This window comes from Lepus europaeus, chromosome 9, assembly GCF_033115175.1.
Source record: "Lepus europaeus isolate LE1 chromosome 9, mLepTim1.pri, whole genome shotgun sequence".
NCBI lineage: Eukaryota > Metazoa > Chordata > Mammalia > Lagomorpha > Leporidae > Lepus > Lepus europaeus.
This window is the reverse complement of record NC_084835.1, coordinates 12,816,850-12,835,400: the sequence shown is the minus strand read 5'-3', so window position 1 is coordinate 12,835,400 and position 18,551 is coordinate 12,816,850. Positions and strand designations below refer to the sequence as shown.

The 18,551-nt window shown below is 54.0% G+C and overlaps 1 protein-coding gene across 1 annotated transcript in view; it reads left to right on the top strand.

The window, feature by feature from the left end:
• The window catches only part of LOC133766211 (collagen alpha-1(I) chain-like), a 34,329-nt gene extending 28,870 nt beyond the window's left edge, over positions 1–5,459 (top strand). Inside the window, exon 5 of the mRNA XM_062199931.1 lies at positions 5,193–5,459. Within this exon, the coding sequence (XP_062055915.1) occupies positions 5,193–5,201 (9 nt within the window). The 3' untranslated portion in view covers positions 5,202–5,459. The remainder of the gene's footprint in view (positions 1–5,192) is intronic.
• Positions 5,460–18,551: the final 13,092 nt, after the last annotated feature.

Sequence of the window (18,551 nt, the reverse complement as noted above, 5' to 3'; positions counted from 1 at the left end):
GTGGACTGATGGGTGAGGATCTCCCTCCACTCTGACTTCAGGGCACCGGAACCCCAAGAGGAGCTCTTAGCATATGATGATGGCTTCTCCAAGACCATACCCTCCTGGGTGGATCTCATGTCTTTCTGATGGGAGGATTGTGGGGGGTGGGGCAGTTCCTGGAACCCCCCTGGTCTCCCTGGCCAGGGGCCCTGGGCACAGCCTGCAGAGTGAGGAGCAGGGGCCTGAGGCTGCTGGCTTCCTGGGAGGCACGATCAGTCGTGTTTCCCTCTCAGTCTTGCTCCGACCTCTCTGGGAGGCCTGGCCCGTGCCAGCTGACACATGTGGCATGGCGGGCTGGGTTGCAAAACATATCCGGCGTGGCAGTTGGTGAAGGAGTTATGCAATCGCTGCCAACTTACGGAAACCACCGTGCGATGTTCCCCAGGAGGAGAGGTGCCTGGCTCTGCCACCCTGGCCACAGGCTCGGGGTCGCTGTCGGTGTCCTGAGGCGCGGCGCTGGCTGAGTGACAGATGTTCTTGCCGAGACGTCGATGCAGGAGGTTCAGTTCTGTATCGGAAAGAGCGCGACACGTGGATGACACGGAACCCTCCTCCTCCTGGGGCAGCCAGTCCAGCAGCAGGTGGCGTCCTCAGGTAGCCTAAGCACAGCTGTGCCCATCATGGAGGGCTCTCTCCAGGGCCATTCCCGGGACAGCTGCTCAGCAGTGGGGTGGAAGGAACCCTGCCATCCAAGCAGGCAGTCAGGTGAGCAGTAGCCCCACCCCCTCCCTCCAGCTTCCCAGAGCCCCCGCCTCTCCCTCAGCCAGGAAGTAGTGGACCAAGCATGCACTTCAACACCCAACCCTCCTGGAGCTGAGTCCCTGCTCTGCTGTCCAGCCTCCTCGCGGCCCCAGGTCAGCTGTTTACCTTCTCCCAGCCTCTGGCTTCTCTGAGGACGAGAAGTGAAAGCCGGCTCACTGCCTCCACCCTCCCAGGAAACCTCACCCCTGGGCTCCCTCAGTGCCTCCAGGGATGGCAGCCTGGGCCTTCTCGAACTGTTCGTATGACCTGTGCTCACAGGTAGTGGAGCAGCAAAAAGGTCATGGGAAAATGGGGTTAATAACGCAGAGCCGCGTGGCCCAAGACCCACAGTCTGGCTCCTGCTGTGACAGTGCTTGGTGAATCAGGCCTGGGACCCTCTCTCTTCCTGCCCCCACCCTCCCTCCGATCTGCTCTCCAGTGGCTGCCTCCTGGACCACTTCGTGGCCATCTCCTGCTTCTGGGACCCTCTGCCCCCTCAACACCCTCCTTTGTGACTAGCTGCTTCTTGTCGACCCACTACAACCTCTCCTCTCCTTGGAAGTCTCTGAATTCCAAATTTTATCTTCCTGGGCTCAAGAATCTGCTAAGAGCTTAGTGTTCTTGACCTCCCAGCCTTTGAGGACCAGTAAGTGCCTGGAGAGAGACACAGTGCCAAATGGCAGGTGCACCTCTCTGGGGGTCCTGTATTCTAGGCCTTCAACCCCTCATTGCCATAGCAGCTCTTCAGCAAGATGGCTTTGAACATGCTAGTTATTCTCAAAGAGACAGCTGGCCTGCATCAAGACTCTGCCACTGGTGGGGGTTTCAACCAGAGCGGTTGACAGTGAAGATGAAGGAGTGGAAGATGAAGGAGTGTAACGAATACAGTTTTCTCCTCCAACCTTCCCCCCACACACACACCACCCGTCCTCAAGCATTGCCTGGAAAGCCCCTCTCCTCATCTCCACCTTCACAAAGCTCCTACATCCTGAGTTCAGGGTGCACTCAGCTGTCACTCCAAGTGCAGGACAGCGCTAGATGCCCCTGGCTTCAGCGACTGGATTACTTGTAGGCATGTGGCATGGGCTGCGCCAATCAGAGCAAATCTGGGACTTCTGCTGGAACCATCTGGAAAGTAAAGTCTTCTTCCACAAGGTGGTTCAGCTGGTAAGATGAGAACCTGAGAGTGCATGGACTTCTGGGCCACCTGGGAAAAGCCCACATAAAGCAGAGCAGAGAGACCGACGCAAAGACTGCTCTGTATGATTCTGTCTCTGTTCAGTGCCTTGTACTTCCCAGTTGCATCAGCCACACTGCCTTGGTTTTGTGTAAGCAATTTGAGTTGCAATTCCATCACTTGCAAAAAAAAAAAAAAAACTCATGGAAAAATCAAGAGTTCTGACTAGGAAAATCCCATTATTTTCAACACCAAATCACTTATCATGCACCAAGTGTTGGATGCCTTCCTCAGATTCAGTCTTCTGGAAAAGACAGACATCAACCAAGAGGAAACACTATTTTATGTGTGATTTGAAAAAAATGGCAAAATTACAAATAGAGAGAGATCTTCCATTCGCTGGTTCACGCCCCGCATGGCTGCAACAGGGCTGGGCCAGGCTGAAATCAGGAGCCAGGAGCTTCCTCTGGGTCTCCTGTGTGGAAGCAGGGGGAAACACTTGGGCCACCTTCTGCTGCTTTCCCAGGTGCATAGCAGAGAGCTTGGATCAGAAGTGGGACAGCCAGGACTCCAATGGGCGCCCATTTGGGATGCTGGCATTGCAGGCAATGGCTTCACCTGCTACGCCACAACACCAGCCTCAGAAGATAAAGAATACTTTTCAAAAGCCTGTTATAAACATGTTCAATATGTTCAAGAAGGCAGAATAAAACATGAACATGATGAAGAGAGAAAATTAAGATAAAAAAAACTCAAATTTGCACAAGTGAAAAATGCACTGGATAAGATTACCAGCACATTAGACACGGCAGATGAGAGACAGGGCAGGACCAGAAGAAAAAGCAAACCAAGGACGAATGGGACAGAGCTCACAGGAAGCAGCTAGTAGTGTGCTTGATTCAGCCACATCAATAATCATTTTAAATGTTAATGGCAGCAAATTTCAGATCAAATTTTTTTGTTTAAAAAATGACCTAACTCTACATTGCCTAAAAGAAATTCACTTTAAATACAAAAACTACAGATCAGGAAAAATAAACAAAAGAATGGAAACATATATGTACTCTGCAATTACTAAAAAAAAAAAAAAAAAAAAAAGCTGGCTGGCTATAAAAAGTAGATTCCAGAACAAAGACCATTACCAAGAATAAAGAGGCACATTTAACAATGATAAAGGGGTTAATTGGTCCAGAAAAGCTAACAATCCTAAATGTTAATGTACCTTACAACACAGCTTCAAAATCCATGCAGCAAAAACTGAATAAATGAAACAAAAGATAGAGAAATCCACAGTTATGATTGGAGATTTCCAAACACTCTCTCCTAAACTGATGGAACAAGCATAGAGACGGGGACCAACAAGCCTAAGAGCACTGTGTTTGTAAATAAAGTTTTATTGGTACACAGTCATGCACACTCCTATATATATATATATATATATATATATATATATATATATATAGTTGATGGCTTCCCTCGTGCTATTGTACCAGAGCTGAGTATTTGCAACATACATGGTGCCTCCTGCAAAGCCAAAAATATTCACAACTCTTTACAGAAAAATATTGACATTTTTAGGACACTCCATCCAAAATCTGAACACACATTTGTCCTACAGGAACACCAGAAAGGGACGCTTGAGCCCTAGTACTCACAGCTTCTTATCTCTGGGCCCGAGTCACTTTCATTGCTGTTCCTTGTCTCACGAAGATCACACAGCCCAAAGCCAGATACAAGGAGTGGGCAGATGGACTCCACCTATTTCTAGGTGATAAGAATAAGTCACCGAGGACATCCGCGATGATGACAGAGCTGGGTTTGATCCCAGGTTTAAGCGATGAGGGACAATTTCCCCCACTGGGTTTTACAGCTACCCTGGTCGTCATCCAACCAGCACCAGGCTACCATGGGAAGCCCACACTGCCCCTTCTCCAGGAAGTACATGCCCTGGGGCGCCCGCCCCTGGGCTATACCTAGCCCTCTGCGATGGTCCTCCCCAAACCCCACTCAGCTGTCCACACACATGTCACTGGGGGCACTGCTCCTGCCAGATTCCCAGAGGAAAAGCAAACATGTGATTGCTGGGAAGACATTCCGTACGCCCAGAGCTGGCTACGCGAGTGTGGGGGACGTCGGCCACCCCAAATCTGTTTCCTCGGGGAACAGACCATTCCGAAGGGGAATTCCTAGAACATTTCGGGAGGGTGGACGTCCTCCCTCGCACAGGCCCGGCCAATCAGAGCCACCAAGGATAATTCAGAAATGGGCACATGAGCCAGTCGGAGCCAATGCTCAGCCAACCTTACGGGTTTTTTTTCTGGGACTAACGGGAAAAGGGAAGTTTTCTTTCCACTGGAATTGCTGAGTAGGTTGATTATGAGCCTGAAGCCTTTGGGAACCCTCTCGCCAGCACCAGGAGAAGCCTCCAGAGAGTGAAACTCACACAGAGGTGCGGGAGGTGGCCATTCCTGGAGCTGGAAGAATTTTCCATTGTTCGCTGAAGCATCCAGTTGGGTTTCTGTCACATACAGTCAAATGGACCTGTTGGATCTGATCAACCATGAAAGCCAACTCAGGAGACCAGCTCGGTGGCATAGTAGTTTAAGCCTCCACCTGCAGTGCCCACATCCCATATGGGCACCGGTTTGAGTCCCAGCTGCTCCACTCCAGTCCAACTCCCTGCTGATGGCCTGGGAAAGCAGTGGAAGGTGGCCCAAGTGCTTGGGCCCCTGCACCCATGTGGGGGACCTGGAAGAAGCTCCTGGTTCCTGGCTTCAGACTGGCCCGGCCTTGGCCTTTGCGGCTATTTGGGGAATGAACCAGCAGATGGAAGACCTCTCTGTTTCTCCCTCTGTCTGTAACTCTGCCTCTCAAATAAATAAATAAATAAATCTTAAAAAAAAAAAAAAAAAAGGCAAGTCAGGGTTCTCCTTGTTTTACCAGGCAGAAGCTTTCCCCATTCCTAACACCTCGCCCCTGTGCAACCTGAGAGCCCCTCCCACTTCCTTGCCAGTCAGGCTGCCCCTACGGCCCATTCTCCCACCGTGGAGCCAGGTCCACCAAGAGTGACACAAGCTCGCTCTGGGAGGCGAGAAGAAACAGCACTAGACTGAAGGTCCCCAAACTTTGTGGCACGCGCTCCCATCCCCATGTACCTGTTCATAAACTACATATTTTACAACACTATTTGAAGTTTATATATTCATAAGGCTTCATTCATTCCTCTTTGCAGGAATTCTAGGGGTAGGCATTTGACCTAGGAGTTAGGATGTCGCCTGGGATACATCAGAGCACTTGGGTTCAACTCTTGGCTCCGCACCCAATTCCAGCTTTTTGCTAATGAGCACCCTGGGAGGCCATGGTGATGGGTCCCTGCCATCCTTGTGGGAGACTCAGATGAAGTCCCTGGCTCTGGCCCTGCCCAGCCCTGGCTGTTGCAGGCACTTTGGGAGTGAATCAGCAGATGGGAGCTTTCTCTCTCTGTTTCTCTACTAGTTAAATCAAATAAAATGTTTTTCTTTTCTTAAGTGGCTATGTGTGTTTAAACACGATAGAAATTCTATTCTCCAGCCTGGGCTCTTCTCGCTCCTCCCCGGAGTTGTTTTCCATATTCCCCTGCCTGGGGAGGGTCTGGTGAATCAGACCATGGAAATAGGGGCCCCTGGGCTGGGGGCAGGCAGGGCCGGGTTTCCAGGAAGCGCTTGGGCAGGAAGCCAGGCAGGAAGGGGCTGGAGAGTTTCTGGAAGGGCAGCCTAGAGAGGTCCGGCCTCTCCCGCTTCAGACAGGGGGAATCCGTGGCACTTCCTGGCACATGCCAGGCCTGGGGGAGGAGGGCTGTGGAGCGGAGGGGAGGGGAAGGAAGGGGACGGGGCTTTCGGGGCTGGCTCACCCAGCCTGGATTTGGGCTGGGGTGGGGGCCGGAACAGTCAGCCTGGGCATCTTTGCCGCTAAGCCAAGTGCCTCCTTGTTTCTTCGTGGAGCTGTCAACGCTGAGCCCACAATGCAGGATTGAGTGCAAGGGTCTCCCGGCTGTGGCCTGGCCCAGCCCTGGCTGCTGCAGGCATTTGAGACGTGAGCTAGCAGAGGAAAGTGATTTCTCTTTCCATGTCTGCCTTTCAAATAAATAAGAATAAAAGCCTTCAAAACTGAAAGGTTGAAGTTGAGTGGGAGCTCCCAGTGAGTGGGAGCCTGAAGCGATTCGGAGGAAGTGGAGGGCCTCGGCTACACCGCCCGCCGGAGCGCCTTCACCCTCGGCCCCGGGGCCGGGGAGCCAGGACCACGTGGTTGGCCCCTGCCTCACAGGCTCTCGGGAAGCGGGGCCTCCAACGCACCAGCCCCTAGCGCGGGCCACCGCCAGAGCAGGTGACAGGGCGCAGAGCCACGCTGCGGTCAGACAAGGCTGCCCCGGGCTGGACATGGAGGACGCCGGTCAGGAGGGACCCCGGGCCCCCCAGGTTGGAAACAACAAACTACATTTCCCAGACCCCTTTACGGCCAGGGCGCCGATTGGCTTCCACCAATCAGGGGCACCCGTGTGTGATTTGGCGGGAAGAGGCCGTCTCCCGGCGGCCTTTGGGGGTTGGCCGTAGGTACTTCAGGTCGTGGGGAGCTGGGGGCCCTCTGCAGGGGTGCCTCAGGGTCCGGCTCCGGCTTCCTGGGTGTTCGCCCGCCGCACAGCGCCCGCAGTGGCCCCGGGCCCCGGCACCGCCGCTGAGGTGCTGCGTTCTTCAGCCGGCACGGGCCAGGCCGTGAGTCCCGCATGACGCCCACCCGCGGCAGAAGCCAGGGCCGTCCCAGCCGGCCCGTTGTGCCGTGGCCCCGGGCTCACCCTGGACACCTCCGCCAGGCCGCCCCGCAGGACTTGGAGCGCATTGCCCAGACAACGGGCGAAGAGGGGGCCGACGCGGGCTGCAGGTCCGAGTGGATGGCCTCGCGGAAGACGGAGAAGGAAGAATGGTGGCAGGAGTTGGCGAGGCCGTCAGAAGCAGGGAGTGTCTCGCCGAGGTGACCCACCCCCCGGGGCTGTCAGATCCCCTGGGCCGAGCTCGGTTGAGAGAGCCCCCAGGGCGCCAGGGTCCGTTATTAAAACAAGAGGGGGCAGATGCCGGCCCCCAAGAACTTCCAGCAAAGAGAGACCTAAACTACCATCCTGCTCCTGCCGACGATGACAGTAACACACATTGTCCCAGCAGGGGCTCTCCCCAGCCTGTATGGGACCCTCGTGGTCGCCGTCAGTCCCCGAAAGCAGGCGCTCGCAGCACGTGAGTACTGAGTATTGAGCACCTGCTGAGGGCCCCGCCGCGACAGTGACTCCCCGAGGTGAGCTGGATCATCTGGGAGGTGTGGGAGCGGGCAGGCCGGGGTGGGGGGCATAGAGGTGGAGACGGTTGAGTGGCCCCTCAGAGGGTGTGAGGCAGCACACGCGGGAGTTACCGGACATCAGGGCCTTCCAGGAAAAAGGGGTCGCATGGCTGTCGGCTGCGGAGCCGGGAGGCCCCTACGGCTGAGTGGAGGAAGTGAGTGCCACAGAGGCAGAGGCTGAGCGGAGGAGAGGGTTTCGTGGGAGCAGGATCCTGCTGGCCGCCATGTGGGGAGAGGTCATGGTAGGGAGAGGCGGGGGCCTGGCAGGCAGCAGGTTTGGGGTGCGCAATGAAGGTATGGCTGGTGGCATAGGCTGATGGGTACAGGAGGGGTGAGGGACCCAGAGCCTCATCCCCACGCGAGAACACCTGGATGCAGCAGGAAGTGAAGCAATGTCTCTGGACGCTGCGTGGGCCTCGGCAGGCTGTGGGTACCCGCAGCGCCACCCAGGCAGGGCCAGGCAGGTGGCTGGGCCACCCAGAGGAGGGGCTGCCTCATCTGTGCAGGCTGGGGTGTGACCCCCACCAGGGACACCACCACTCGTGGGCCTAGAGTGCCTGGGCCCTCTCTGGAGAGGTTCTGAGAGCAGAGGCTGGCGTGTTTCAGGAAGGAAACCCTCGCTCCTGTCTGGGAGGCTTGGCTCAGCCCAGCCAGGAAGCCGCCCCTCCTGCTGCCCTCGCTGGCCGCTGCGGGCAAACACTTTTGAGGACAGGAAGGGGAGAGGTGAGGTGCGCGTGGAAGCAGCTGTGGAATGTAGGGGCAGCTGGGCCAAGGGTCCTTTGCCATCCTAAGCACTGAGGGTGACTTCCAAGCCCCCCAGTGGTGAGCAGGCCTGGTGGGTAGGGCGCCTCCCCCCCGCACCCCCATCGCCTTACCCGGCCGGAATTCCTGCAGTACGCTTTGTTCTCCCACGCCTAGAGCCATCAGACCCAGGCAGGGGCAGGGCCAGCTGCAGCAAGGCCTTAGGAAGCCACCAGAGGCCCCGGGCCCGAGGCACTGCCCCATGGTGCCTGCCAGCCCTCCTCCAGGCAACCTCCCTCCACCCACCGGCGCCACTGCCTGCCCTGGCCTCGCCGCCTTGGAGCCGCCTGGAAACTGGGCCCAGTCCAGCTGGACAGGCCACGGTAACAGCTGGCAGGCTTCCCTGGGGCCACCCCATTTCTGGTGGCCATGCCTGTTGTCTGCAAGAGACCGGCCCTCTTGCCTTCCCTTCTACCACCCAGTTCCCTCCTCTCCCCATAGCAACCCCACCCCCACCTACCTGCTGGGCGCCGTGTTGGGGACTGTCTCTGAATGAGTCACAGTGAAAGCTCCAGTAGGCTGTGTGACATCAGGAAAGCAGTTTAACCTCTCTGGGCTCAGAGTAGCAAAGCAAGGGCATCCCTGAGATAAGAAACATTCGGTCTCCGTGGACCGACTCCGAGCCTTGCAGTCAGAAAACCTGGGGGAAAAACACTTGGGTGGCAGCACGGAGTTCCGAGTTCGGTGTTGACTTCGGTCTATCGGAATGTTGTAAGACAGAGCCCTCCCTCTGGCCGTTGTTCCAAGGCTCTGGCCTGCCTGCAGGTGCCTGCAGCAGCGCCACTTTCATTCTTCAACCAAGGAAGGGCCTGTAGCAGGGGGAGGCAGACGGGGCACTCAGAGCTGGGCCCTGCTGGACTCCCTGGGTCCAGCCCTGGCATCCTGGCCTAGGGTTCACGTTCACCTGCACCCCAAGCCCAAGGTCTTAGGATCCACAGCTATTGCCTCCAGGTGATCCCACCCCTGTCAACACCAAAGGGGAAAGGTCCTTAACCTGGAAGCAGGGCGCAGGTTACTCCACAGGACTGAGTAAGGGCGAGGGGTGTGTGTGTGTATTGAATGTGAGCTGTAAGTGAATGTGAACATGCATGTGTTGAATGTGAGTGTGTAAACTTGTGTGCATGTGCTACATTCTAAGAGGGCGTGTCGTCGAGACACAGTAGGTTAAGCCACTACCTATAGCCCTAGCAAACCATATGAGCACCGGTCTGAATCCCAGCTGTTCCACTTCCAATCCAGCTCCTTGCTAACACACCTGGGAAGGCAGCAGAAGATGGCCCACTTGCAACCCATGTGAGAGACCTGAATGGAGTTCCAGGCTCCTGGATTCAGCATGGCCCAGCCCTGGCTGTTACGGACTTTAGGGGAGTGAACCATCGGGTAGATGATCTCTCTCTTTCTGTAACTCTGCCTTTCAAATAAGTAACAAAAAATAGCACAGGCCTGTGAGTACCCAAGGTCATTGTGTGTGTGTGTGTGTGTGTGTGTGAGTGCATCTGTATATGGGAGTGCATATGTGTGAGTGTGTATAGGGGAGTACATGTTGGTGTGTGCGTGTGAACATCTGTGTATGGGAGTGTGTGTGCCTATGAGTGTGTACCTGTGTACAGGAGTGTGTGTACATGTGAGCCTGCATCTGTATGGGAGTGTGTGTGCATCTGAGTGTGTATCCGTGTAGGGGAGTGCATGTGTGTGGAAGCATGCATCTGTGTATGGAGTGTGCACTTGAACGTGCATCTGTGTATGGGAGTGCCTGTGTGTGTGCATGTGTACGGGAGTCTGTGTGTGAGCACACATCTGTACAGGAGTACCTGAGTGTGCATCTGTGTAGGGGAGTGCTTGTGCATGCATGAGTGTGCATCTGTGTATGGGAGTGTGTGTGTGTGTGTGAACAGCTGAGGGCAGAGGACGAGAGAGTGGGGCGGGGGCGAGACTTGGGCTGTGCTTGAGAACATGAAAGAGCGATGAGTCAACGCTGCATTGTTTTTCTAAACTCCTAATGCAAACAACATGTGGGGCAGGGCCCAGCTGGTGCCCAGGGAGCCCCTGACGGGGTCCTCAGGAAACAGGTGCTCCTGAAAAGCTTCCTGCCGCCGGGCTGTGGCGAGAGGGCGAGGCCACCATGCATTTACGATCTTCAGGCAGGCCCAGCTGCAGCTGGGTGGGAACCCACGGCCACGCGCCCCAGCAGTGCAGGCCTCAGCTGGGATAGGCTACGCGCCTTGGCCACACCCAGCTTCACAGGCAGGTGGGAGGTGTGTCCCTGCAGTGCTCCGCCCACTCCGTGGAATCACTGATGAGGGGGTTATGAGCATCTTTCATTTGCAAAGCTGTCACCAAGAATTCTCCCAACGTGTGGCTCCGATTATGGCGCCAACAGCTGCGAATGCTTGGGGCTGTTTCTAAGCGCCTTCTACAACGTGGCAGAACCTCAACCTTTGCATCCTTGCCAGTTTGAGAGGACGATGGCACCTTCTAAGGTGTGGAGGCTAAGAAGAAAAAAGCGAGGCCTGGCAATGGGGCACAGTGAGTTCAGGTGCCACCCACAACGCCGGCATCCCATATGCATGCAGGCTCCAGTCCCAGCTGCTCTGCTTCTGACCCAGCTCTCTGCTAGTGTGTCTGGGAAAGCAGCAGCACAGGTGGCTCGGGTAATTGGATTCCTGCCACCCATGTGGGAGACCTGGATAGTGTTCTCAGATCCCAGCTTCGGCCCTAGCCATTGCAGGCATTCGGGGAGTGAACTGGAGCAGAGGTGTAAATGGGAGCTGTCCTCCTTCACTCCATCCTATCTTGTTATTCTGCCTATGAAATAAATAAATAGTTTTCAAAAGTTAGAAAAATGAAAGTTTTCTCATTACTATCATTTTTTTTTTAAAGATTTATTTGTTTGAAAGGCAGAGTTACAGAGAGGCAGAGAGGTCTTCCATCCGATGGTTTCCTCCTCCAGATGGCTGCAGTAGCAGGAGCTGCACCAGTCTGAAGCCAGGAGCCAGGAGCTTCTTCCAGGTCTCCCATGTGGGTACAGGGGCCCAAGGACTTTAGCCATCTTCTACTGCTTTCCCAGGCCATAGAAGAGAGCTGGATTGGAAGTGGAGCAGCCGGGGACTCGAACCGGTACCCATATGGGATGCTGGCACTGCAGGCAGCAGCTTTACCTGCTGTGCCACATTGTTGGCCCTTATCTTTTAAATCTTGTACTAAGGCACATTTAAACAGCTGCCCATGTTACTCCTTACCCCTAGAGCACTAGTCCTACACTCTCAACATTAAGTAATAGACTTAACCTTCAATTGAGTCTCAGCACTTTTTTTTTTTTTTTTTTTTTTTTTGACAGGCAGAGTGGATAGAGAGAGAGACAGAGAGAAAGGTCTTCCTTTTTGCCGTTGGTTCACCCTCCAGTGGCCCCCGCGGCTGGCGCGCTGCATCTGGCGCACCGCGCTGATCCGATGGCAGGTGCTTCTCCTGGTCTCCCATGCGGGTGCAGGGCCCAAGCACTTGGGCCATCCTCCACTGCACTCCCTGGCCACAGCAGAGAGCTGGCCTGGAAGAGGGGCAACCGGGACAGGATCGGTGCCCCGACCGGGACTAGAACCTGGTGTGCCGGCGCCGCAAGGCGGAGGATTAGCCTAGTGAGCCGCGGCGCCGGCCGAGTCTCAGCACATTTTAACCACCACAGGGGATGGCTGCTTCTCTCCCTGACCCTCCCAACCTGTGCAGCCTCAGATCTCTTACCCTGATCTGCAGCAACTACACCCTTGCCAGGGTCCAGGCCGAAGCCCCGCGTCACTTTGAGTGTTCTCTTTTTCTCACGCCTCATGCCTGCCTGGGCATCTACTGGAGGCTGCAAGGATAACCTGCCTGAGAGCTGGAGTTGGCAGCTGGAGCTGGCAGCCTGGAGGCAGGGGAGACAGCGGGGCTGAAGACAGTGTCTGGAAGCCACCAGTGAGCAGAGGGGCGATGTCCCCACGGAGTAGGTAAAGAGACCGGAGAGGAGGTTCTGGGAGGACTGATGGCGAGCAGCCAGCCACAAGGAGGGGACACAGCCAGAGCAGGCCTCCCGAGGCCATACTGTGCGCCCTACAAGCAAACAAGCACAAACCCTGATCCGTGGAGCTTGCCAACAGCCATGACATGAACAACTCCCACTGTGGCCCACCTCAAGCAGCAACGTGGTGTCGTGAACCATGGCCTGGAGAGCTGTGCACCAGTCACCTGTTGCAAACCAATAGGAGCTGACTCCCGCTCACCACCGCCTGGAAACCCAGCAAAGAAGGCCTTGCCAAAAAGAATTGTAAGAATGAATGTGACCTATTCAGTGCCGTCAACCTGTCAGATTAGCTGAGAGCTTCCATGGTGATGATTGTAACATTCTGCCACACAGAGATGTTCAGCCAAGCTCAGGCAAGACACCAGGACAGTACAACATGTCCTGTGTGCAAAGTCCAGACCTCCCAGGACAACACACAAACCAGGGAAAGAAAGAGAAGCCACTGCTTACTGCATGGCTTATGTGTTCTCAATCTCTACCGTTTTCTAACAGATGCACCAAGGCCATAACTGTCCCTCTGAGTATGGCTTTAACTGCATCTACAAATGGGCTTTAAAAAAAAAAAAAAAAGATTTATTTAGAAGTCAGAGTTACACCGAGAGGGAAGGAGAGGCAGAGAGAGAGAGAGAGAGGTCTTCTGTCCTCTGGTTCACTCCCCAGTTGGCCGCAATGCCTAGAGCTGTACCAATCTGAAGCCAAGAGCTTCTTCCAGGTCTCCCATGGGGGTGCAGGGGCCCAAGCACTTGGGCCATCTTCTACTGCTTTCCCCAGGCCATAGCAGAGAGCTGGATTGGAAGTGGAGCAGCCGGGACTCGAACAAGCACCCATATCAGATGCCAGCACTGCAAATAGCAGCTTTACCCAGCGCTGGCCCCAGCATTCTACATGTTTTTATGTGTAGTATTTTTAATTATCACTTGTTGAAAATATTTTAAATGCCATCAAGCCTTTTTCTAAGGTTTTAGGGGTTTTGTTGTTGTTTTTCAAGATTTATTATTTGAAAGGCAGAGTCAAAGAAGTAGAGAGAGAGAGAGAGACATGTCTTCCATTCGCTGGTTGACTCTCCAAATGGCTGCAACAGCCGGAGCTGAGCTTATCCGAAGCCAGGAGCCAGGAGTTGCCTCCGGGTCTCCCATGCGGGTGCTGGGGCCCAAAGACTTGGGCCGTCTTCTACTGCTTCCCCAGGCACATTAGCAGAGAGCTGGATCAGAAATGCTGCATTTGGGACTCAAAGCAGCGCCCATATGGGATGCTGGCACTCCAGGTGGCGACTTTACCTGCTATGTTATATCACCAGCCTCTGTTGTTGTTTTTAAGATAAATGCTTAATTTCCAAACATCAGGATTTTTTAGTTATCTTTTTAATGATCATTTCTGGTTTTTTTTTGTTTTGTTTTGTTTTTTGTTTTTTTTTGTTTTTGTTTTTGTTTTTTTTAACTTTTTGACAGACAGAGTGGACAGTGAGAAAGAGACAGAGAGAAAGGTCTTCCTTTTTGCCGTTGGTTCACCCTCCAATGGCCGCCGCGGTAGGCGCGCTGTGGCCGGCGCACCGCGCCGATCCGATGGCAGGAGCCAGGTGCTTCTCCTGGTCTCTCATGGGGTGCAGGGCCCAAGCACTTGGGCCATCCTCCACTGCACTCCCTGGCCACAGCAGAGAGCTGGCCTGGAAGAGGGGCAACTGGGACAGGATCGGTGCCCCGACCGGGACTAGAACCCGGTGTGCCGGCACCGCAAGGCGGAGGATTAGCCTAGTGAGCCGCGGCGCCGGCCTTTAATGATCATTTCTAAATTATGTTGTGGAATATACTTTTTTTAAAAAAGAATTATTTATTTATTTATTTATTTGAAAGCGCTACAGAGAGGGAGAGACAAAAGATCCATCTGCTTGTTCACTCCCCAGATGGCCGCAATGACTGGGGCTGGGCCAAGCCGAAGCCAGGAGCTTCTTCCGGGTCTCCCATGTGGTGCAGGGGCCCAGACACTTGGGCCCTCCTCTGATGCTTTTCCCAGGCCATAGCAGGGAGCTGGATCCGAGGTGGAGCAGCCAGGACTCAGACTACTGCCGACATGGGATGCTGGTGTTGGAGGCAGTGGCTTTACCTGCTATGCCACAACGCGGGCTCCATGGATATACTTAACATGATTTCAGTTCCTTGAGATGGTTTTGAAACTTGCTTCCCAGTAACAGTTCATTTTGGTAAATTTCCAGGTGTGAGCTTGAAAAGGACGTGTTGTTAAGTAGTTAAACCCAATGCTCTACACTTGTCTGCTAGGTCAAATTCGTGGATCATTGTGATCAAATTGGTGTGCACATATCCCATTGATGTTTCCCTGCTTGTTGTGAAGTTACTGAGAGAGATAAGAAGTATGTTAATGCCACCCATTATAATTGTAGATTTGTCTGTTTCTCCTTATCTGCTTATTTTCTGTTGTCTGTTGCTTCCTCTGGTTTTCATGCGTGTTGTCTCTGCCCATCTCTGGTTATTTTTATTGTCTGCTTCACGTTATAATTTTAAACAAGGAGCCGGTATTTAGCTTGGTAATTGAGGTACCCACATGTCATATCGGAAGACGTGGATTTGAGTCCCAGCTCCAGCTCCTGACTCCAGCTTCCTGCCAGTGCAAATCCTGGGAGGCGTAGGTGACAGCTAAGTGACAGGGTTCGTGCCACCCACATGGGAGAGTTGGATTGGGTTCCCACATCTCCGTTGCAGGCCCAACCCAGACCCAGCCATTGCAGACTTGGGAAGTGAACCTGTGTGTGTGTGTGTGTACAAATAAAAAAAAAAAAGGAAACAATTTAAACATTGTCAGTAAAAATAATTCAGTGTCTAGAATGCTCTCCTCTTCGTCCAGAAGGGGTTCTGCTGCTGCTTCTGGGTGCCGAGGGCACCAGCAATCCTAAATCCAGTTTTGGAGTTGGGGATTATTTGAAGCTGAGCGGTAGTGAGTGGTAGTTCCTGCCAGGGCTGTTCTAGGGCTGCTGCGGGCATTTGTGGAGTGAATCAGTGAGTGGAAGCTCGCTCTCTCTGTCTGTCTGTGTGTGTGTCTGCCTTTCAAGCAGAGAAAAGTAAATAAAAATTATTAGAACACACTCATTCATCGCAGGTGCTGGGTCCCCTAGGCAGAGCACGGCCACCATGTGTGCTGGCTCTAGGGAGAGACAGCATCTCCCAGGGCAGGGTGGAACCTTCAGGGTCCTGTTGTTCAGTCTCCCTGCACCCTGCCCTGCACGTTCACCTCTTTAGGAAGTCACCTCTGCTGGAGCACCCGCAGTGATGGGGGGAGGGGCTCACTACCCTTCCCTCCCACTGGGAACAGCAGGGAAGAAAGTGACTATCACACAGTTGTTACCTTCTTGTGAAATGTTAATAAGAACTGAGGAGGACTACAGGAGGTTTGTTTAGTTGTTGAGCAGGTCCATTGCACTCACTCCTGCACAGTAGTTTTCTTTGTATTATCTCATTTAGTGTTTGGAACTGAGTTACTGTGCCCCTCCCCAGGCCGCCAACAAAGACAGGAAGTTCTCAATTTACGAACTAATTGTGCTCCTGCAGTTCCTTTGTGAGACTGCTGTTTGGATGATGGGACCACTGCTCCACGTAAACAATGCTATAAATGGCCCTGGGGGCCCCACACCCCCTACTCCGCAAGCCCCTCAATGCTGGCTCACCCTTCACACCCGATGGACCTCCACACACAGTAAAGGGAATAGAATGAAGTTGGGCTAGACAGCAGTCCCGAACAGTGAGAAAAACCCTGATGGGGGCGGTGGGACTGTTCGTCTTCCACACTGGCTGCTGGAGGAAGTGCCTGCCCCAGAAGGGGCAGCCTGGGAACTGGTTTCAAAGCCAGCTCCCTCCCACTGGTAGAAGGAGATAGCTTGCCCCATAACACTGGATCTGATGGTGGGGATGGTGCAGAGACTCTGAGGAGTGGGCTGGACCCAACTTGTGTGGCCCCCCCACCCTGCACCTCTCCCAGCAAACGCCAGGTCCGCAGTGCCTGGCACACAGGAAGTGCTCGCTGAATGGTGATTCACACTGTTAAAAATAATATAAGTGCAACAAGGTCAATGTCTGGAGAAGACAAAAAAAAGCAAACAGTTCCCCAGGCTAGGCACTGAGCCCTGATCAGAACATATGGGCCTCTCCCACCTCACCCTTCCCAGTATCTCTGCCCTGCAGTGAACTGGGAGCTAAAAGGGAGCCTGTATGCCTGCCTACTTCATTGTCACAGAGGGCCTTGGTGAGGGGCCGCTTCAGCCAACCAGGGCAGCCTTGAAGTCCGCTGAAACCTAGGAGACACAATAGATGCAGGTGGAGTATTCCTTATCCAAAATGCTGGGGACCGCAAATGTTTTGGATTCCAGATTCCCCTCCCCCGCCACTGGGGGACATTTGCATATATGCATACATAATGTGGTCTGTACCGTGGTCCACTTGCTCCTCTGACAAACCACAGCAGAGAACCAGCTGAGTCCTGGCTGCTCTGCTTCCTATCCAGCTCCAGGCTCATGCATCTGGGAAAGCAGCAGAACGTGGTCCAGGCTCTTGGACCCCTGACACCCCTGTGGGAGATCCAGATGGATATCCAGGCTCCTGGCTTCAGCCTAGACCAGTCCTGGCGGTTGTAGCCATTTGAGGAGTGAGCCAACCAGCAGACAGACAGATCTCTGTCTCTGTCTCTGCCTCTCTGCTCTTCAGATAAATACTTAAATCTTTTTTTTCTCTTTTTTTTTTTATTTTTATTTTTGACAGGCAGAGTGGACAGTGAGAGAGAGAGACAGAGAGAAAGGTCTTCCTTTGCCTTTGGTTCACCCTCCAATGGCCGCCGCGCTGCAGCTGGCACACCATGCTGATCTGAAGGCAGGAGCCAGGTGCTTCTCCTGGTCTCCCATGGGGTGCAGGGTCCAAGAATTGGGCCATCCTCCACTGCACTCCCTGGCCATAGCAGAGAGCTGGCCTGAAAGAGGGGCAACCAGGACAGAATCCGGCTCCCCAACCGGGACTAGAACCCAGTGTGCCGGCACCGCTAGGCGGAGGATTAGCCTGTTGAGCCACGGCGCCGGCCAGTACTTAAATCTTTTAAAAAGGAATTATCTTTATTTATTTATTTATTTATTTATTTTTGACAGGCAGAGTGGACAGTGACAGAGAGAGAGAAAGGTCTTCCTTTTGCCGTTGGTTCACCCTCCAATGGCCGCTGCGGTAGGTGCGCTGCGGCTGGTGCACCGCGCTGATCCGATGGCAGGAGCCAGATGCTTTTCCTGGTCTCCCATGGGGTGCAGGGCCCAAGGACTTGGGCCATCCTCCACTGCACTCCCTGGCCACAGCAGAGAGCTGGCCTGGAAGAGGGGCAGCCAGGTCAGGATCGGTGCCCCGACCGGGACTAGAACCCGGTGTGCCAGCGCCGCAAGGCGGAGGATTAGCCTAGTGAGCCGTGGCACCGGCCAAAAAGGAATTATCTTGAAGATGAGTCCTTGGCTAATCATGAAATTGGTTTTTGTTTCATGTACAACTCACACACAACCTGAAGGCAGTTTGCCTGCTGTCTGCACCTGTGCTCTGCCCACCACCTGTCATGTGAGGCCAGCTGTGGAGTTGTCCACAGACCCAAAAGCTTTCAGACTTCGCAGCATTTCAGATGTGGGGTTTTCCGAGTAGGTCTGCTCAACCCATGGGGAATTCAGACAACACTGCACAGGCTGTGCGCATAGGCTGTCTCCAGACCTGGCTCGTTCACCCAGAGCGTGGTACTTTGGACAGTCATCTCAAAAACTCATAGCCGCATTTAGCCAAGAGCAGCCACAAAATTCCAGTCCCAGTGTTCAGGTGTTCTCTCACCTGATAGCCATTGTATGATCTAAATGACACAGGTACCAGGGGAAGAAGAAAGATGGGGCCAGTGCCACCGCTCAATAGGCTAATCCTCCGCCTGTGGTGCCAGCACACCGGGTTCTAGTCCTGGTTGCTCCTCTTCCTGCCCAGCTCTCTGCTGTGGCCTGGGAAGGCAGTGGAGGATGGCCCAAGTGCTTGGGCGCTGCACCCACATGGGAGACCAGGAGAAGCACCTGGCTCCTGGCTTCAGATCAGCATGATGCGCTGGCTGCAGCGCGCCAGCCGCAGTGGCCATTGAGGAGTAAACCAACAGAAAAAAGGAAGACCTTTCTCTCTGTCTCTCTCACTGTCCACTCTGCCTGTAAAAAAAAAAAAAAAAAAAAAAAAAAAGATGGGCATACGAGGTCAAGGTTGCATTCACGATGCAGGGAGGGCAAGCTGTGTGTGTGTGTGTGTGTGCGCCCACGCACATGCGCTGAGAAACTGACGCTTTGCAATATTTCAAGTAAGGAAAAGTGGCTAAAGAATCGATCAACCA